Consider the following 22960-nt stretch of genomic DNA (forward strand, 5'->3'; position numbering starts at 1 on the left):
TTACTGACATCCTGATTGTAGTGCTGTGTTTGTGTAAAATTAAAGGATAAACTCATTCCAAGATAAGCAGTATTAGATATACTATAGCAAATAAATACTTTAAAAAAATAGTTGAATACATTCCTTTTACACCTGAACTTGATTCTCAAATACACAAAATGAACCAACTGGCTTCATATTTAGCATTTGATAAAACCAGCATCATGTACCTTTAATTGAAGTATAATTAATATAGACCATAAACTGGAAAAAGTGTATAAGGGATAGGTCACAATTAATTCAGTCTTTGCCTTTTAAAATTTGGTAACACGTTTTCTGTCACCAATTGTAAGTGACTTTAGATTGTGATTAACTTTTATTTTTTAGGTGTAGGCAATGGGTTTAAGATATTAAAACATTAAAATTCTTTACACATGTTGATATCTCTGTACTTTTCATAGTAGATATATTAAAATGATAGTTGTGTTTTTTTCGTAGTCATTATAAATCGATATCCAGTATCTGAGGATTGATGAAAATGTATTGTGTAAAGTAACTAACTTAAAAATAAGAAAACAGACTTTCCTGAAGTATAATGGGAGCATTTTTAAATTATAAGAAAACATTTTTGTTTTTACTTTAAGTGGAGGGTGCGCAAAGAAGCCATGATGGGACTTGCCCAAATTTATAAGAAGTATGCTTTACAATCAGCAGCTGGAAAAGATGCTGCAAAACAGATTTCATGGATCAAAGACAAACTGCTACATATATATTATCAAAATAGTATTGATGATCGGTAAGTTAACGACACTAGGTAAAATATCTGGTTTTTGTGTTGTATTTAACTGTTGTTGAAACGCTGTTTTAGGCAAACTGTTTTCTTTATAACTTGAAACTCTCCTCAGTTTTTACTGCAAATTAAAGATAGTGACTAGTTTTCCTCCCACCAAAGCCATAAATGAAGCAGTAAGGTACATATGACTTTAGGGATGGATACAGCTTTTATGTTCATTTTTGTATACTGTTTTTGAAGAGTAATACTTAAAAGTAGAAATGTGTGTAATTTAAATTTTATTTCATAAGTAATTTTTCAAATAACATTTTTTTCAAATAAATGAAAATAAACCCTTTGGATTATAGATAGTTTTAATAAAAAGTTTGTACTCAAGCCTGAAAAGACAGGTTATAATTTAATATGAAACACATTATCTGAATATAATCTTTGTATTTTTCTATTGCAGCATAAAGTTAGATCTTGTATGGATCCTAAGCATTTAGTAGTTGATAGATCTGTGATTCCTGCTTGCAGTCTGAATTGATTTCACTTGATTGAATTTATTTTAAATTGCTAGATCCAGATGGTAGTGCCTATAACAGATCAGAATGAGAAAATTAAGAACCAGTGGGCCATCTTACAATTTTATGAGTTATAGGAACTAGAAACTGGGTGTCTTATGTTAACATTATCAAAGAAACTTCGTAGTTATTATTTTTATAAAGTTGAAGTTTTTAGACGTTTTGAGTGTGCAGCATCATTGTCTGGAGATTTGCATTATTATGAGTTGCTGGTTCTTTTTTTTTTGTACTTTTAACCAGGTCTTTTTTTCATGATGATTACTACAAAAACTCAGAAGAATCTTAACAATTTCTTTATAATTTTAACTTAAAGGTGCTTAGAATTTGCCACTTGTTAGGACGTGGTGTGGGTTTTTTTTTTTAACGTTTTATCATTCAGATAAGGAAATTGAATCCCTGCTACACATTCACTGTCATGCAGAGGTAGTTATCTTAGCTGGGTATAGGGATGTTGCTAGCACATCCAGCTAAATCGTTTTTTGGCCCCTCTTCTTACAGAAGGAAATCTTTGACTTCATTTTGAAAGCAGAAACTTCTTTTACACATCTTCTTTATATGTTTTGGAATTTTATATACAAATTCAATACATTAAGAAAAGTCATTACAGTACCTTCTCTTTGTTTTTGTAGATTGCTTGTTGAACGGATCTTTGCTCAATACATGGTTCCCCACAATTTGGAAACTACAGAACGGATGAAATGCTTGTATTACTTATATGCCACACTGGATTTAAATGCTGTGAAGTATGTTTCAAATGTCAAATTTTGTTCTTATCCTCTTTTGCAATGTATTTTATGGGGGAAAAAAATTGCAACTGTATTTTTAAATGTTAACAGTTTATGTAATAAAAGTATTATTTAATTAGTCAGACACAATAAAATATTTGGTTCTCTTTTCAGAAGGTACTGCTGTCAATATGAGATTAACAAGGATTTTTGTAAGCAATTTAAAAATAGAGCTGACTGGCATGGAATCTTTCAGGATTTGATTCCCATCACCCCCCTCACACACCCCACCCCCCGCCCAGACATTTATATTGTTGTTTCAAGAAGGATGGATGTACCTTTTTTATTTTTTCCCTTAAGGCATTAAGAAGGTCCATACTGAGAAAATCCTACCACCTTATTTTGACCTGATACTAATTTGAATTTTGCAGTGGGGCAGTAGGGTACATATTTTTGTGCTGCATAGCCTCAACATAGTGTTATAGTTTGGCATATGGGTAAGCACAAATACATTTTTATGACCTTTTTCATTCAGAAAACACTTTGGAGTGCCTTTGTAGGGAGTTGAAATTTTGGACATGGAAGAGACATTGCTAATTGAATCACACTGAGGGTTAGGGAATTGAGGCCTTGCGATCTATTTGCTTGAGGCTTTAGAAAATGTAGATCCTTTGCATTCCAGCAAATGTAGTTACAAGTATAGGGGATTAAATGTTTAGAAATTGGAAGTCTAAGGAGCTGTATAAATTTTCATTTTTACCTCTGCTTAATGGGGCTTTTGACTTCATTTCCTCCATGGAAATTATTATATGTGCTATTTATATCTTTCATAGAAACGTTGAGGAAAAGGTTGTAGATGGGGGAAATTTAATTTCTTACTACCTCCTGTATTTCAGGCAGAAGAGTATTATCAGTGGCTGTTTTTGTGCTATAACAGCAGAATTGAGTAGTTTCAACAAAGATTGGCCCACAAAGCTTAAAATATTTATTATGTGGCCTTCTATAGAAAAGCTTGCCAGCGCCTCATGTAAGTGATATTTTTCCTGTTTTTCACATGAGGAACTGAATCCCAGAGAGGTCAGTTAACTTGCACAAAATCACACAAGTGGTAAGAGACCAAGTCAGGATTTGAACTCCGTTCTGCCTGTTCCAAAGTTCATTCTTTTTCCACTGCATACAGTCAAATATTTACTACCATATTTTGTTGATTTTGAAACCTAAAATTGTCATATGCTAACATTTTTAGACTCAGAGTTTATCCTCTTCTTCATGGTGCGATTGAAGGTTTCTTTGAATGAATGAATGACATAAGATATGTATCTTACATCCTATTTGAAACAACCTATGGAAATCACAGTCTGGACTTCTTGACTCAGCTCACCTGTCATTCATGAGTAAAAATGAAAACACTTTCAAACAAAAAATGAGAGTTCTCCACTCATAGATCCAACATGAAATTACTAAAGAATAATGATTTCTTTTGGTAAAAAGGACATTAAATCTAGAAGGAAGGATTAGGATGTAAGAAGCAACAAAATTTTCAAACACTTGTGCAAATCTAAATAATGCCTATAAATTAGTCATAATAATAATAACAAAGTTTTCTTGACAAGGGAAGGAGGTGTAGATTAAAAAGTAAGTTGGCATCAGGGTGTCTGTGTTGCTTAGTCGGTTAAGTGTCCAGCTTCAGCTCACGTCGTGACCTCGTGGTTCCTGAGTTTGAGCCCCGCATTGGGCTCTCTGCTGTCAGCACAGAGCCTGCTTCAGGTCCTCTGTCCCCCTCTGTCTCTGCCTCTCCCCTGCTTGCACTGTCTCTCAAAAAAAAGGTAAACATTAAAAAAAACAAAACAAAAAAAACTTTAAAAAGTAAGTTAGCATCTAGGCTGATATTTAGCCAGCGCACACTTTTTGAACAGTATGTCAGCTCTCTCGAGAGTCCCTGAGATCCTCCCTCCGCCTGACTCTCCGCTGTGCCTGGGCACAGCAGAAGGACTGCCTGCTTTCTGATTGGTTGGTCCTGTGCGTTTGTAAAAAATTTTGAATACTAGGTGGACACTATCCGATAACAGCATGTAGGAATGTAGATAAAATGTTCTACAGTTCTTTTATCACAGAAGAATGAGGACACACATGTTGATTAATTAAGCTGTGAATTAAGTGTGCGAATTAAAAATTTGAGTTGTCCTAAAAGAAGAGAATTAGAACGTATGGCTTCCGAACCCAGAAGGAGCGAGACGGAGCTAGTGAAAACTTTAATATGAGAAATGTAAAAAATTAAGAAAAATAATTGTAAATAGAAAACACTAAGTAGCAGTTATAAAGCTATATGTATGCAATATTATTTGTCACTTAAATAACAACAATGGTTGATTGAATTAAAAAGTGAAAATGCTGGAGCACCTGGGTGGATCTCAAGGTTTGTGATTTCGAGCCCGGCATCAGGTTCTGTGCTGTCAGTGGTCGATGAAGCCCGCTTTGTATCCTCTGCCTCCCTTTCTCTGCCCCTCCCCCGGTCGCTGTCTTGCACACATTCTCACTCACTTTCTCTCAAGAATAAACATTTTTTTTTTAAAAAGTAAAACCGCCAATCATAAAAGATACACTGAAAAATAACACCATGGCAAAGTCTAAAGTAAATTCCAGTGTGTGGACCAATTGATTCTACAAAAATGGTGAGTGAATAGTTAAGTATTTTAACTTAAAACAGATATTTGTAATATTTTTATTTTTTAAAAAAAGTTTATTTTAAAGACAGCGAGCAGGGGAGGTGCAGAGCGAGGGAGGAAGACAGAGAGAATCCCAAGCAGGCTCCATACTGTTAGTGCAGAGCCCAACAGGGCGGCTTAAACCTATGACTCATGAGATCATGACCTGAGTTGAAACCAAGAGATGGACATTTAGCCGACTGAGCCATCCAGGTGCCTTTATAATACTTTTAACATGATTTTTTATTTTAACCAACATTTTGGAATTAACTAACTGTAAATCAAATACTTAACATTTTGTAACTTCTACTTTACATTTGTGATTTCTCCAAAAGTCGTTACATTTATTGTTATGAAATATTTAATGCACACCAAGAAATTGCATATGAGTTTCAAAACATAGTAATAAATATATCTGTGAATCCACATCCATCTTGTGAACTCTTCTCTTTTTCATCCTCCTGTCTTTCACCTAAGGATACTACTAGCCTTAATTATGTATTTTTCATTTCCTTTTAAAAAATAGTCTTATACAGATATGTCTTATACACATATGTCTCTCTCTCTATGTCTATATATATGTCTCTGTCTCTGTATGTCTCTATATATGTGTCTCCTTATGTCTCTATATATGTCTCTATATGTGTGTCTCTATGTCTCTCTATGTCTATATATATATATATATATGTGTCTATATATATATATGTGTGTGTCTATATACATATATATATGTATGTCTATCCCTTAATAATATTACTTATTTTTGCTTGTTTTTGAACTTTACAAAAGTGGAACAATTGTGGATATAGTCTTCTCTAACTACCCCCCCTCCCCCATTTTATTGTGTTCCTAAGATTCATCAAAAATATATATAGCTTTTTGGTCATTCAATTTCACTGTGGTATTGAATTACATTATGTCATGATGTCATAATTTTATTCTGTTATCTTGTCATTGGAAATTTGAGTCCGTGGAAAGAATGGACATTTGTCTTTCCATTTTTTTTTTTTTTTTTTTTTTTTTTTTTTTTTACTAATGCAGATAGTACCACTATGAACAGTTTTCAATTGAGAATACACATGCATAGGTTTCTCTAAGGTATGGTTATAAATGGTTCTCAGATTTGGCTACATGTTGGAATTACTTGAAGAAGGTTTAAACAATACGGACACCTAAATCTCACCTTCAGAGATGGTCATTTAATTTGAAGTGTAGTCTGGGCATTGGGGTTTTTAGAAAAGTGTTTCTGTAGATTTTAATGGGCAACCAAGGTTTGGAATCACTGATGTATACCTAGGAGTAGAATTGATGAGTATACACATTTTCAGCATTGTAAACTGGTGTCAGATTATTTTCCAATATGATTATGCTAATTTGTATTCCCATCAGTGGCTTGTAATTTTTTGCATCTTCCTAAACATTATTAGCCATCTTATTTTTTGCAAATCTTTTGAGTCTCAAATTTTATCTTTTTTTTTTTTTTTTCATTTTCCTGAACAGTAATAATCATTTGCTGAAAGAGCCTATATTTTTTTCTATGATCATGTTCTTCTGGGGAAGACAAAGTACTTAATATGTTTTAAATTTTTGATGTATAGGGGCGCCTGGGTGGCTCAGTCGGTTAGGCGGCCGACTTCGGCTCAGGTCACGATCTCGCGGTCTGTGAGTTCGAGCCCCACGTCGGGCTCTGTGCTGACGGTCAGAGCCTGGAGCCTGTTTCGGATTCTGTGTCTCCCTCTCTCTGACCCTCCCCGTTCATGCTCTGTCTCTCTCTGTCTCAAAAATAAATAAACGTTAAATTTTTGATGTATATCAGTTTTGGGTAAGCCCCTAAGTTAACTAAATATCTTCACTAATGAAAAAGAGAACAGAGGGAGGCTTGAGTACTCTCTAATCCTGGTGTGTGTTGCCACCTCCCCCAGGTTTCCTAGAACAACTGTTAATGACAAAAGTTAGTGGTAGTTTCAGGTGTCCTGGTTGTGATCTCTTTGGTTAGGTTGGCTCTCCTCTTGACCCATTTTTGTACGGCTTCATCTGGTGGGCAATTTGCCAACTGGGAGCAGAATGTTGGAAGGGAGGTTCTCTTCAATATTTGCGCAGGTTTCTGACTGCAACCCAATGGTGGCTGTCTTTTTCTTCGAGTTAGTGCAAAATCCTAGTGAGGGGACTCAACAGATGACAACTGTAAGAGTATCTATGCTTTAAGCAAATTTTTCACATTTATGTAGTGACAGAGCTGGAATTCAGGCTCATATGAAATGATACGAGTCTTTATAATAATGTTTCTACTATTTTTTTTTTCTTTTTAAGGACTGTTGAGAAGGGCAAACACAAGCATAAATTTGTCTTTGCTGCTTAAGATAATTTTATTAAAGTACTTCAGAGGATGGTTTCCCTAAAAATATATTACAATATAAATTCTTAGTGGTGGTCACTTTTTGATTTAAGCTATAGCCGTAATAGTTTAGAAGGAGATTTAGAATTACTTGAGATTTCATATTTAAAGTAACAAATAACTATAATAGGTAAAATAGTTTCTGTTTTAGTTTAAGTGAAGACAGGTTACAAAATCTAGGCCTGTCAGAAGTTGTAAGTAATGATATAGTGTTAGCAAGTGAGAGACCATTCATTGACTTTGGAATTCAGGAATAATTTCACAGATGACTGCTCTGTTTCTTTGAAGATTAACTCTTAGCTGTTAGACTTTTACAGCCCTCTGTATACTGGTCATTTTTCTTTTCATATTTACATTCTTAAAACATGCCAATTAAACTTTTAATTGAAATTTAATAACTTGAAAATAGTATAGTTATTTTAAATTTAACTTCTAAGATACAATGTCCCCAGTACTGTTGGTTTGCCAGTACCATTTTGAGGTGATGACTGTAAAGGAATTTAAGTGTCCACATTTAAACTATTTTACTTCTATAAAGGTATCCAAAGGTATTCTTAAAACATAGTGTTAAGGAGGAGAATGAAAATTTTTAACGATCGTCTGTCAAAAGAGAAAGGGTGGTTTTATATGCTTCTGTACCGTATTACTTTTTATGGCAATGCTTCATATGAATGATACTGGAGGGTAATAGATCTATAGAAAATTGGAAACAAAATAATGGAAAGTATTTGGTTTTGGAAAATTCTCTTTTCATATATTAAAATATATGTGGTTTTGAATTCTGTAATGTAATATTTCAATAACATTGGCTGTTAGGATTTATGCATATTTTCTTGAGTATGTATATAGTTTAATTTTAGATTTAAATTTCTGCCTGAAAACAATAAAAGTATTAAGAGGACATCAAAAATTTTGCCATATAAAAATAGTATTCAAATAATATGTAAATACATGTATCTATGTAATAATACATATTTATATAACAAACATTTATATATAACATGTAAATACATGTACATGAAATTATATAGTATACATATTTTTACTTATATGGAATGTTATAGTTGTATATAACATATAATAAATACCTGGTTTATGTAATTTATATAAACATGTTATTTAATTAACTCTGTATACTTCATTCAGACTGTAAACCTCAGTGAGTCCTTAAAAATCTAAACACATAAATTGTACCTCTAAACTGAGAATTTGAGGATTAAATAAAACAAGTGAGAAATTGTCATTTTTTAATTTACATCAGTTTGGTTACATATTTTAATCTTATTTAATGACTGTTTACTTATATATAGGTATATAATATATATTTTATATAATACATAAACGTAATCTATGAAGTGACATTGTAAATATTTCTGTTGTAGGAAAAACTATCCCTCATTCTCTCAGTATTCACTCTTTTCTTTTGATTCCTTTTTATCCTGCCTACTGTAGGACCTTACTCCATCACGCATTCCTTTATTTCTAAAGGTTATAATCTCAGTAGGTAATTCTTCTACCCTAGTTTACAGACATGTTGTAGTTAATAATAGTTCTTCCCTATTTTTGTACAAACCAAAAAACAACCATTTTCTTTTAATACAAATATTGCTTCCAATGTTCGTGTCTTTTATGTAGGACTCTTCTTTCTCCCCATACATCATCAGTTTGCTTAGTCCTGTGAAATTTACCTCGTCTCTCATTTTTTTGTTAATATTTGAACTTGAAAATATTGACTTTGGAATATTTGACTTTGGAATAAAAAGCAATATATTTGGAATATTCCAGTAGGATTTTTATTCTGTTTTGTTATTTAAATTGATGTGTTTGTGTTTTTCAGAGCATTGAATGAGATGTGGAAATGTCAAAATCTGCTCCGACATCAAGTAAAGGATTTGCTTGACTTAATTAAGCAACCCAAAGTAAGTTAAATTTAATGAAAAGTTTTTCTTTGACAAGTTTTGTAAAACACCTATATTTTAGTTACTCTTCACCATTGCTACAGTGTGTTGAAATACCTATTTCTATATGGAACCATTCTACTCGAGAAGCTATGATCTCTAATTTAGAACACTGAAAAAAAAATTTATTTTTCTTTATTTATTTTTTTTTGAGAGAGTGAAATTTCATGAGCAGGGGAGGGGCAGAGGGAAAGGGGGGAGAGAGACTCTTAAGCAGGCTCCATGCCCAGTGCAAAGCCCCAGCACAATGTCTGATGTGGGGCTTGATTTCACCACTGTGAGATCATCACCTGAGCCACCCAGGTGCCCCAGAACACAGAAATTTTTAAGAAATTGATTGCGTAGAACATTTAAAATTTACATTTACTATATTTGTAAAAGATGATACCTAACAGGAAAGAGAATGTACTTCTTTGTACTCAGAATTAAAGTTCTTTTATAGTTTAAAAAAAAAACAAAACAATAACTGTCATTGAAAACATAGAAAATAGAGTAAAACTGCACTCTATCTTGCCACACTAAAATGTTCCCATCATCTTTGAATAGTCTTGTGGTTTTAGAAAATTTTAGTATTATGCAATTTTAGTTAAGTATCTTTATATTTTTACTTAAAATATCACGGTAGTTTTAATGTACTGCTTGATTTTCATAATTATAATTGTGGTATTCACTCAGTTGATGTATTTTATTTTTTGAAATTTTACAGTGATTCTAGTTTTTTCCCCCCTGGAATATTTTTTGAGAATGTTGTATATAGGCCTGTAAAAGGTATAATTCATTGAAAAAGCAGTACGTGTGGTCATTTTAAATGACACACATAAGTGACAATATGCTGTTACGTTTTATTTCCTTTCAGTCTATAGTGGAATGCCTCACCACCATCCCCCCCGCAAAAAAACTTCCACAAAACAAAACATATACTGCATGGTCATAGAACAGAGGTCAATAGAGAGGAGTTGTTTCATGTTAGGGCTAACAGTAATCTCTTTGCTTCTGGTTTATTGAACATAACATAATCTCTTTGATTATTGAATATATTGAACCTGCTAGAATTACTTTTTTCTTATTATAAATGACTTAAAACTAATGTTAGTGTGATTCTGCTATTTCAGTACTTTCTCTGCCAACTAGCAAAATTGGAAAATTCCATTTAAGTTAGTATGCTTCAGCCAGTAAACATGTGTTTCAGTTAATGTTCTAATGCGATAAGTTAGTGTATTTTAGTTAATAAGCTCTGGATAATGTTCTTCTATTTGCTGATTAGAGCTGTATTAATTTACTTCCTTTTGGTCAAAGTTGCATGGTTAACCAAAAATATGAGATGTTTTCATGTGTATGTAAATAAAATTATTCCTGATTTTAGGCATTATTGAAGTCATAATAGCCAAGTAGTATATTAAGTGTGCAGGTCATATGTTGAACAGCATGATGTATGAGACTAATAAAAAAAATACCTTTGTTCTTGACTTTCACTGTCCTTTTAAAATTTATTTAGTGGGACCTTCTTTTCCCTTGCCGGTTGATAACAAGTTGGGAGGGTCTTATAATTTCATTCTCATGTGAAATAACAAAATATAGTCTCAATTCAATTAAAATGTTTTAATGTCTTCCCACCTAGTGGAATTTTCCTTTAACTTGTCTTAAAATAATTACTGAGTTATCCAGGTTAAAGAGGAAATTCTCATTAATGTGTCGGGTTGAAGAAGAAACCAAATGGAAGATAGTACCTCACTTTATACTGAGAATTATAGTAGACGTTATAGAGTTAAGGGTAGAAAAAATTCAAAGCTATATTTAATTTTTGGGTGTTTATATTCCTCTTTTACTAGGAAGACTCTTAGTAATCAGTATGTTTTTTTGCCTTTTTCCTTATTCAGTCTGATAAAGGTAGTTTTTATTTCTATTTAGTTCAGCAGTATAGCCCTTCTTCTCTATTTAACTAAATTTAGATTTGCTCAGTGTCACACAAAGGGACATAATTTCTAGTGTTGTACTTTTGTTGATACTCTTTCCTTTTCATGTGGATTAACTTCTTGAAAGCCCAGCAACACCTGCTTCCCCCAAATTAAACAATAGAATCTTTTGATTCTGGACAGATTTATTCAAATACTTTAAATTCCAAATATTTGGGAATTAACTCTTGAATTCTGTGTTTTGTATCTTCTCTTAGCAAGCTCCTTCTAACTAGGGATGATTTTTTTATTTTATTTTTTTGCCTTCACTCCAGTATTTTTCTGGTCCAGTATATTATACAGAGTTGCTGAATGACACCTTTAAAAAAAACAACACTAACTTGATGCATTGAATAACTAGCACCTTTAGAAACATTTTTTACACATACGACTTTACAGACTGTATTACATGAAGCACAATATGGTGACACGTTGATTTACTGAAATAATGTTCATACAGCAAATAAACAGCACTCTTGGAAGAATCTTTTGTACATGTCAGTGGCGTTTTTGTAATGGTCTATATCTAGTTCTTCCCCATAAGCTCCATGACTATGCCTTATAATCCTCTGGCTTAAAAATTGTGGGAAGGCCTTAAGTCAACCGGCATTATATCCTTATCAATTTTTTGTTTGAGATAAGCTTAAAAACTTGAAAACCAGGTTATTTTATTCCTTTTCTAATCTAAGTTGCCCTGTTCTTTCACTACTAAAGAAAACAAAATCTCTCCCTGTTTCTAAAGGTTGGTACAACAGTCGTTTGTTTGTTTGTTTGTTTGGAGGCTGACCAAACAGGGTGAGGGAAGAGATGGTGACAACAGAGCACTCACTTCCACTTTCATCCACTTTGTCGAGTTTGAACCTGGTTCAAGAAGGAGCTCACCGTGGTGGTGGTCCGGGTGTGGGCCTGGAACATTAGTAGGTTATTCTCTAATTTTCTGAAGGGTATGATGAAGATTATTAGGAAGTACTAATTTTGCGTTTTTTGTGTGATTTACAGACAGATGCCAGTGTCAAGGCCATATTTTCAAAAGTGATGGTTATTACAAGTAAGTTATTTCAGATATTATATGTAAAATTGAAGGTTTAATTGAAATATTTGTTTTTGGTAACTTGTTTCGTGGAGTTCCACTTTAGGCTCTGATAATACAGGAAAAGAGTCCAGTGTTTTTGATTTTTAACAGACAACTCAGCTTCAGCTTTTCTTTTTCTCTGATTCTCATTTATTTTGCTACACAGAATTTTTCTTTTTCTTTTGTGTGTTGGAATGAACAAACGCTGGAGAAAGGGTTTATTATATAAATATATTTTGGGGAATTCATTCAAATTATTGCATAACCTTGCTGTGAAAACTGAATCTTTTCCTTGGTGTTGCTTGCTTTAATGTGAATCTGTCTGATGCTAATTTCATTCTGAGCCAAATTTTAGAGGAAAGGGTATACCTAATAACCACAGAAGAGCTTCTTTGGGGGGAAAAAAAAGTACTGATTTGCTTTTTTGCTTTCAGTGATTTCAAATAAAATGTTATTTAATTGCACTTGACAGTAAATACAAAAGGATTGTGTGGCACATCTCCTTTGTTCAGTGCAAGGATAGGGCAGTGTAGGTGTTTTTGTATGGCAGTTGCTTTTCCACCCACCTCAGAGATCACTGTGTAGCACAGCACACGGACAGACGGAAAATCAGGTAATGCTTCTGCTGAGTTTCCACTTGGTAGTAGTGAACAGATTTATCTTAGATGGATTTCTGAGATGTTCACAAATATTTCAAGCTGTGTATGGAAGTAATGCTCAGGTTCTGAAGAGAACAGTAACCTAATTAACTGAATTTTAGACTAAGCGATAGGATTTTTGGCATGAGTACGGGTTTAAGACCAAAGTATCTTTTAGTTTTGGGCAGTTAAACATAAATTAGTTTCAGTCTCTTTGGATGACCTTAAAGCAAGTGATTTTCTGGTATTGCTTTTTAATAACTATTTCCTCAGTAGTTTGGCTGTGGCGCTGTCTCTTAAAAGGAGATATCTCCTATATTTTTTCTATATTTTACCCCTGTTTTCCCAAATTCTGTTCTGAGGAATGCTGGTATCTTGAAGGTGTTAATAGTACTGTTAGAAAAAAGGGTTCCATGGTCAAGTATGTTTGTAGAATGTTGAAATACAGGTTTTTTGTTTCCTCCCTCTTTTCTCGCTCTGTCACCCCCTCCCCCATTTCCCATTTCCCTCTTACCTCATTCTCATTCTTTTTGTTTCTTAAATGGTAGATTTTATTGTAGCCTTTAATACGATACTTACACATCATGGAGGGGCTGTAAAGTTATATTGTCCAAAATTATTTGAAGACACTACAGTAGATTTTTTTTGTATTATAGAAACATGAAAAAGTCAGATAGTCAAGTATTAATAGGGACAGTTTGTTCTTATTATCCTCATTGATCTAGCCAAGACTTGAAATGGAATTTTAAAGTTGTATATGAACTTAACGACTGCATTCATGTTTTAAGATTTAGTTGAATTTCTACAACTTTTATTACAGTCCGTGGTTCTGTATTATAATTTCTGTTATTAGAAGTATCCTAGTCTGGTCCTCTGTAACATTTGTGAATAATTAAAAAAAAATAGACACTAGGATTAGCATTTTACTAGCTTTCATAAGTGTTTTAATACATGGATATATTAGGAGAGTAGTATAAAAATCATCTTTGATTCTATGAGGACTCATCCTTTCTCATCCAATCATAACATCCAGCAGCAATACCTGAAACTGTTACTCAGCGTGTGTCATTGACAGATAGCCATGTGTATATGAACCGGATGGTTTTAACAGTAACTCAGTATAGGAGAATAGTTTCTTAAAGGTGAAACTTACTGATCTCTTTCTGTGAGTTACAAGAGAACAGTATACACAACAAACTCGAGACAGTAATAAATTGTTATCTTCAGGTGGACATTTAATGCCCTTAAATATTATAAGGGGTATTTAGAGTCAGTTCAGTCTTTCCCTACCAAGAAGTTTCTTCATAGTGTTCTTGTTTCCTATTTCTAGAAAGCAGAATTTAGGGAAAATTGACTACTGAAGTTGATCCACAATTTCTAATTAAACTAAACAGAATTTGTAAATTAGGATTATTAAGGTAATAAGAATGAAGAATGTTGATCTTCTGTTATTTTGAGAAATTTCTGAAATAGCATTTTAATTGGATTTTAATTGATTGAAGGAAATTTGCCAGATCCTGGTAAGGCTCAGGATTTCATGAAGAAGTTCACACAGGTGTTGGAAGATGATGAGAAAATAAGAAAACAGCTGGAAGTACTTGTTAGTCCAACATGCTCCTGCAAGCAGGCTGAAGGCTGTGTGGTAAGGGAAGACGATTAGAAGAGCTAATGTTTCAAGAAACCCTCACATCTTTTTTTGACCCTTTTTATAAAATAATTTATATTTGTTGGGTAAAATTTAGAAAATATCACAGAAATGACAATACAGATAACTGTGACCCCCGTGTAGAGACAATTGTTGTTAATACTGTAGGATGTATCTTCCAAAATAAGATATTATCTGTACAGCTTTGTGCATTTTACTTATTTTTATTAGTTTTTTACAGCATTAATAGCAACATAGCATACCATTGAATTGAACAATCCACTTATGTTACACATTGAGATTTTTTTCCCCAGTTTTTGTTTAAAGAACACTTCAATATCTTTATAGCTAAATCATTTTACACAGCCTTGAATATTTCTTTAGGATAGATTCAGTATTGGATTCTGTCATTGTTGGAAAGAAGCAAAACTCAAAACATAATTATTTTGGTGGGATTTATAGTCCTGGTTCCTGGTCATTTGACCATTTTTTTTCTCCTTGGGCATATTAGCCATTTATGTTTTTTTGTGTATTGTATGTTTTTAATCTTTGCCTATGGAATGACATTTATCTTTGTCCTATTGATTTGTTAATCATATATGTTAATTAAGCTGCAAATAATTATCTGTCATTTATAGTCTACCCTTCCATTTTGATTTGGATGTTCTTTATGTACCATAGTTTTATTTTTATCTAGCTAAGTCTATCAGCAGACTCTTTAAGGTTTTTGCCTTTTGTGTCCTGCTTTCAAAACCCCATTCTATCGCAAGTCAATGAAAATATTTACTGATGTAAGGATTTCTCAGTCTGTTGCCAGTGCATCTTCCGAGAGGTTTTTAATAAAGAGAAAACGATGATTCTTGTCTCCACCCCAGATTGACTAATCTCCTCAGTGAGGTCCAAGAATCTACAGTTTTAACAAGCTTCTTTGATTATATTACTCTCTGAAGTATTTATCTCCACTGACCCTTGGTTTTATTCTTTTGTACTTGTTTTATCTCTTTGGAATGTTTTTGGTATAGAGTATGAGATAGGGATCTGTCTCTTTATTCTATATGTCTGTTCAGTTATTTCAAAACAGTATATTGAATAATCCATCTTTTTCCTGTTAGTTGAAATGTTACCCCTCTCATATGCAAAATTCTTAGTTTTGTTTGCTCAATTCATGCAATTCCTGTTGATTTTCTTATTCCAATACCAGTATTGCATGATTTTAATTACTTTAGGTCCTAAACATTTTAATGTGACGTATTTATTTAAACAAATTTTTGTAATATTTAAAAAAAAAATCTACCTTACAGCGTGAAATAACTAAGAAGCTGGGCAACCCCAAACAACCTACAAATCCTTTCCTGGAAATGATCAAGTTTCTCTTGGAGAGGATAGCACCTGTGCACATAGATACTGAATCTATCAGGTATTTGTATATAAAAATACTAAATTTTCGTTACTATTCATTCATTCATACTTCAGTCAGTTGCTTTTGAGTACCTGCTATACACAAGGCACTTAACTGTGTAGATTTTTTGTATATGTAAAGTGGCTATATATGAATCTATATATGTCTGTACATCTGTCTGTTCATATATATGTGTGTGTAATGTATGTGTACACACTGATCTGTACATATTTGTGTATATTTATCTTGTTATTTATTTTCATGTTAAATATTACTTCCATTTAGATGAGAAAATATCATTTTAAGCCTAGTTTCTGTTACCAGTATACCAGGAATTACTCTTTTTAGGTAGCTTGAATAGGATGAGTAATGCAGACAACTTGTAATTATGCCCTCAGGAAAAGAAGATTAGGTGAATATGTTGTAAAGCAGTATATGATGCATTTTCACAGATATTTGAGAACGCAAAGTGTTATTTTTAAAACAATACTCACTTCCGCTTATATATCACCTAACTGTGACATCTGGGAAAATACTTTTCTTTTTATGACTGTATTCCCTTAGGTAAAATGTTTTGTTTTGTTTTGTTTTTTTTAAACATTTTCCTAAAATGTTTCACTGGTTGAGAAAAGAAAGCACTTATAGAATGTGTGTGTGTGTGTGTGTGTGTGTGTGTGTGTGTGTGTGTGTGTATACACACACATACACGCATACATACATTCATTACATTCTGATTTACTGGTTATCAGTAAATGAGATATATTACAATCTACACTAAATAATACCATCCTGTACTCAGTGAACCCTTTTGGGGGATTTGTTTGTTTGGGAGGGTAGAAGGTGTAGCTTTTGGACTGTGATCCCCTGCAAAGTAGGGAGACACCACTTTGGATACCCTGTAGTCACTTTGGATTCCTCTTGCATCAGTTTTCATTTGAAGAAGGGTTTCTATGGTTTTAAAACAAAAAAATCAGACCCCTCTATATTAGTACTGAATCAGACTGAAACTCCTTATTTAAGTAAATAATCTCATGCTTTCTATACTCAAGGCAATGCTAGTTAGATACTAGCAAACCATACTTTTTGTTTTTCATTAACCCTCTGTTTGGTAATGGAATAAAGAGTTTTAGCTGAGAGATTATATTATAGTTTCATAAAATTAATGCAGACAGTGTTCAGAGGACTCAAGGATTTCTCTAAGAGAGTAGTATTTGACCTAAGAGGAAGAATGTGTAAGATTATGTTTTTATGGAGGTGGGAGAAAGAATATTCTAGGTACTGAGGTTAATATAAACCAAGCTAGCTAGATAGGAAAAAAAAAAAAAAAAGGATATTTAGGAAATGATTGCCATCCATTTAAACTATAGTGTGGAAAGGTATAGAAATATTATGAGATAATGCTAAAAAAGGAGTTGGGATCAGATTGTGGAAAGCATTTAAGGTATAACTTTAGAGCTTTTACTTTAGTCTGTTGAGAACAGTGGATGATTAATGATGGGTAGGAGGAAGGAAGTAGAAGGGATAGACTGTAAAGTGTTATAAATTTTGGATGCTGGTAGTGGGATGGAAAGGAAAGATTATATTTGGGGAAGGTTTTAAAAGAATGGGTCATCTTACTGGAGATGGGAATAAAGTTGAGGAGTCAGAAGTCTAAGAACTCAAGTTCCAATGAAGCACATAGTAATAACTTTGAAAAGAATTAAGGGATCTCATGTGCTTCTTACTTGGACATGACCAAAAAGTTCTTAAAAAATCAAGGAAAATTGAGCTTAATATGAAACTGTGATAATGGATTCTTTCCCTGGGCAAGAGATTGTATAGAAAGAAGTAAAAAGATATAAAGATCATGGACAGAACCTTGGAATTTTGTTTAATAGTAGAAAAATTACAGGAATGTAAGAACACCAGGTTTTTGTAGTGTTTTGAAAGATAAGTGCGAGAAAGTTTTCACAAATAATGTGTACCATGAACATTCTGACTGAGAATCAAAATAGGTCTTTGGCTTTATTGTCAATAGGTCATAGTGATACAGAAAATATATCAAAACATAAATAACAGTAACACGTAGTAGCAGTTAGTCCTAATAAAGTGCCTGGGATGATTCTAAATGTTTATCTCTTTTGCTTGTTTACTTCTTAACCATATGAGACAAGAAATGTTATCATTTCCAATTTATAGATAAGGAACAGTGAGTTACACAGATGTTGAATAATTTCCCCACTGCTAGGAAGTGGCAAATGACATTGTAACCCAGGAAGTTTGGCTCCAGAGCCTTCTTGGCTAACCATCACACTATATATGTCTCAGATTCCACTCTTAGTCCCCACCAGTAGTCAGTGAGTGTCCAACTCACCTAACTCTTCCTGCTAGAGTGACTATTAACCTTTTTAGTCCTTGCCATTTTACAGGTGAATGATGATCTTCTTTTTTAAAAACAATGTGTCACTAATAAAGTTGAACATTTTTTCCCCCATATATTTCTTGGTTAATTGCTTTTTGAAATACTTTTCTATGAGAGACTTGGAGAAGTTGTCTTTTGCTTATTGGTTGTAAGAATCCTTTATAAAATAAGGCCATTAACTTAGTTCTATTGCCTTTCAAATTTGTATAAATTATATATAATTAAATCTGTCATTTGTTTCCTTTATGATTTTTCTGCCTTTGGTATCATATTAGGTGATTATGTTTTTTCTGTTTAAATCTTTAATTGGTCTGGAATTCATTTTAGTATAATGTGGAAATAGATATCCATCCTTTAAATGCTAGCTATATCAACTCCATTTATTGGAGGATTCTTCCCTTCCCAATTTTGATTTGCAATGTTTCCTTATTATAGCATAAATTTTTGTATGATTTGGATTCTTAATGAATTTTCAATTTGGTTCCTTTGTCTTCTGAGGTTTTAATGATACTTTTTATCTTGTTGAGAAAGTTCTTTCATCCTCCCCCCACTAAAATTAATTGGCTGTTCCCAAACCTTAATTGATTTTTCCAGTTGAGCCATAGAATGAATCTGTTGAATCTTCTTTACCAAGTTGTGTTGCCCTGATACATTTGTAGATTTAGTGAAAAATGCCATTTGTATAATATTGTGTTCCCATTTTATAAAATGACTTGTTTTGGTTTATTCAAATCCCTATATGCTCCCTTCATATAGTTTTAGAGTTTACACATAGATTCTGTGCATTTATAACTTTTTATTTTATGTATTTTGACTTGTTGTGAATAGATTTTCCCCGTCTGTATTTTTTTTTTTTCAACGTTTTTTATTTATTTTTGGGACAGAGAGACAGAGCATGAAGGGGGGAGGGGCAGAGAGAGAGGGAGACACAGAATCGGAAACAGGCTCCAGGCTCCGAGCCATCAGCCCAGAGCCTGACGCAGGGCTCGAACTCAAGGACCGCGAGATCGTGACCTGGCTGAAGTTGGACGCTTAACCAACTGCGCCACCCAGGCGCCCCTCCCCGTCTGTATTTTATAGGTGGCTTTGGCTGATAGAGAAAAGCACTGTTGATTTTTTTGTGTTTTGTTAGTGTCACGTCACTGAACTCTCAGTATTTTTTAATAGTTTTTCAGTTGATTCTCTTTGGTTTTCCAAAGAGGTTGATGCTTTTTCTCACAGATTTTTATATGACTGGCTCTTGTTCTTTGGTTCTTAGCTCAGAAATGCCTTTCCTGACTATGCTGGGTAACGAACTTCACTTCTTGTCTTTGCCTTCTTTCTAATCTTTGTTGTTCCCGATTATATTTTTTCTGTATTTGTTTACTTATTTTTGGCCTTCCTTCACTAGACTGAGAGCTTCATGCCCTTAATCATGGAAGAAAATAATGAATTTGATTTTGGATAGGTGGTATTTTTCATTCCTGTGGGATGTCTAGGTAAAAACCCTTGGGGCCCCTGAGATAGTTTTATTCGGGATAGTTGGAGCTATGAGACACAGTTAATCAATAGATCAGCCACTAAGAGGTGATAAATTTTAAGGAGACCCTGAAGGAGGACAGATAAATTTGACTCGTAGCTTGAACTTAAATTTGAGTACATAATATTTTTGTAGAAATATAGAGCTACTAAGCATTTTAAGGAACAATTGAATAGTTAAATTTTCCTGTATTTTGATACATACTATGTCTCTACCCTTAGTGTATGTTATTTGGTTTTTATAAAAGAATGCCTGAAAGTGTGAGTGATTATTTTAGATAATTGACATTGCATTATAAATGTTTATTTTAAAATAACAAACTTGTTTTTAGGGGCGCCTGGGTGGCTCAGTCGGTTAAGCATCCAACTTCGGCTCAGGTCATGGTCTCGCAGTTTGTGGGTTTAAGCCCTGCGTCGGTCTCTGTGCTGACAGCCTAGAGCCTGGAGCCTGCTTCAAATTCTGTGTCTCTTCCTCTCTCTGCCCCTCCCATGCTCATGCTCTATCTCTCACTGTCTCTCAAAAATAAATAAACGTTTAAAAAAAATAAAAAAAAAAAAAAAGCAAACTTGTTTTTAGAAGAAAATTCAAAGCATTTTGTTTCCTTTTTAATGTTTTAATTTCTAATGAAGTTTTATTATAGGTCTATTATCTAGGTATTTTTACACCTTTCAGGAACAGGCCTGTGTGTTTCTGGCTCTTAACAACAGTACTGACACATAGTAATATTTGGCAAGTGCTTTTGGCAATATTTTGGCAAGTAATATTTGAAAGTGCTTAATATTGCCATTTATCCTTTATTTCAATATACATTGTGGGACTTCTGGAGAAGTAATGAATTTTAGATAATTAGAAGACATCTGTTTATGTGTTTAGGCATAGATCTTCCATGGAAAATGCAAGAATAAAAATATAGATAGCATTAATAAACAGCAAATCAGATAACATTTGGACTTCATTTGAATGGACAGGGGAAAATACTGTTTTGAAAACAAGTGCCTCAAAATACCTATTACAGTTTTTTGGTTTTGCAGTAATGTTTGGGAAACAACTATATCAGGTTTTTATGTGTTTGGATATGGTCTATATAGAAAATATTCAGGATTATTTTTCTTAGACGTTGCTACTAAAGGCCACTTGCAAATATGACCGTCTTTTTCCCTCATACTTTAGTGCTCTTATTAAGCAAGTGAACAAATCAATAGATGGAACAGCAGATGATGAAGACGAAGGGGTTCCAACTGATCAGGCCATCAGGGCAGGTCTTGAACTGCTTAAGGTAAGTGCATATGGTGAAATGAAGAGCCTAATCAGGTGACCGCCTAATATGTATAGTATACGTTTTGTGTGCTTCAGACTTGCTTCTTAAGTTTATAGAACCTGAAGTAAAATTTTCTCAATCATTTTAGGGCATGTAGAAATTCCTCATTTCCTCTAACATGTAAGCTAAATATTTTAAGGTTTAAATTGTATAATATAGCCCAGTATTATTACACTAAAATAGTGAATTATACTTAGAAGTTGTCATCAGGAAGCAAAGATGGAGCCAAATTCTTCCTAAAACTTCATTTTACTTTTTATTTTGTTAGTTAAAATAAGCTACTGCCTTGTACTTACTACAAAAATACCAGTTAATTGTTGACAACTTAGAAAGTATAAAATTATAAAGAAGAAAACTTTCATAAACCTATCATACATAAACATTTCTTTTGTTTCCCTTTTAATCTTGAAAACAATGCCCACTTTATATAGTTGAGATTAGACTGAGTGTATAGTTTTATATCTTGACTATTTTCCCTCATTAAATTACAAGCATTTTTTCAGTGGTTTTTAAGATAGTGTTTTTAAGAGTGCCAAAAAACATATCTGATTTATGGCTGTTATTTATTTGATGGATGCTTTTGGGTAAGTTCATTGCCTCCGCTTCCTTATCTGTAATGGAGATAATGATAGCACTTATCTCACAGAACACTAAATTAAACCATGTACGTAAGTTTCTTAGCACAGTGTCTGGCTCATATTAAGAAACATTATTTTTTTTGAAATGGTGATTAGTTCACTTTTGCGGTGTCATAGTATTCCCAACTGTTTCTCTGGATATTTAGATTTTTCTAATTTTATTCTTATAATCACTGCAAAGATAAATATGTCTAAGATCTCTTGCAAATGCCTTTTTAAAAAAAAATCCTGAAATGTAAAGAGAATGATCAGTTTCAAAAATTTTTGATGTATATATTTAGTCGAATTCCTTCACAGAAAAATCATACTCCTATATAATTCCGTCAACAGTGAAGGAAGGTGCCTAACTTATCTTCACAAACATGGAATATTGTAAATTTTAAAGAGATTTGCTAATTTGATAACTAAAAATAATGTTTTAATTTGTGTAATTATTGCAGTGAGGTATAACTTCCATATGTTAATCATTAGTGTTTTCCTTATGCTGAATTCATTATTTTTTATCCTGTGTTCATTTTCTACTGACATCTCAATTTTTTGTTCTTTTTTTTTTTTAATTTTTTAATTTTTTTATTTTTTTTTAACGTTTATTTATTTTTGAGACAGAGAGAGACAGAGCATGAACGGGGGAGGGTCAGAGAGAGAGGGAGACACAGAATCTGAAACAGGCTCCAGGCTCTGAGCGGTCAGCACAGAGCCCGATGCGGGGCTCGAACTCACGGACTGTGAGATCGTGACCCGAGCCGAAGTCGGCCGCTCAACCGACTGAGCCACCCAGGCGCCCCAATTTTTTGTTCTTTTTAAACTGATGTAGTTTTTTATTTCCTTTGCTTTTTTATAAATAAAAAAATAAAATTTATTATATGTAAGTTATAAGGTCTGGTAATAAACTGAATACAGTGAAAAGTAAATAGGATGCTAACTCAAATAGAGTATTAACAATTCTGTTGAGGGGCACCTGGGTGGCTCAGTTGGTTAAGTGTCCAGCTCTTGATTTCAGCTCAGGTCATGATCTCACAGGTTCGTGGGATCAAGCCCCGCATCAGGTTCTGCACCGCGGGCTCTGCGCTGACAGCACAGAGCCTACTTGGGATTGTCTCTCCCTGTCTCTCTACCCCTTCCCCGCTCACTCATGCACACACAAACACTCTCAAAATAAATAAACATTAAAAAATAAAAAATACTGTTGAATTTCCCTGAGTAGTTTTTTCCCTGATTCACATCCCCCAGATATAATTGTTCTGAATTTGAGGTCATTAT

General features: G+C 33.3%; 1 protein-coding gene across 7 annotated transcripts in view; it reads left to right on the forward strand.

Annotated features, from left to right (window-relative positions):
• The window catches only part of PDS5B (PDS5 cohesin associated factor B), a 190580-nt gene that overhangs the window by 103572 nt on the left and 64048 nt on the right, over positions 1-22960 (forward strand). For all 7 annotated transcript variants that reach the window (XM_042997690.1, XM_042997753.1, XM_042997806.1 and 4 more), the window contains exons 12-18: positions 624-775; positions 1965-2078; positions 8998-9079; positions 12070-12118; positions 14283-14422; positions 15727-15842; positions 20915-21020. In XM_042997690.1, the coding sequence (XP_042853624.1) occupies positions 624-775; positions 1965-2078; positions 8998-9079; positions 12070-12118; positions 14283-14422; positions 15727-15842; positions 20915-21020 (759 nt within the window). The remainder of the gene's footprint in view (positions 1-623; positions 776-1964; positions 2079-8997; positions 9080-12069; positions 12119-14282; positions 14423-15726; positions 15843-20914; positions 21021-22960) is intronic.

Source organism: Panthera tigris, chromosome A1 (genome assembly GCF_018350195.1).
Source record: "Panthera tigris isolate Pti1 chromosome A1, P.tigris_Pti1_mat1.1, whole genome shotgun sequence".
NCBI lineage: Eukaryota > Metazoa > Chordata > Mammalia > Carnivora > Felidae > Panthera > Panthera tigris.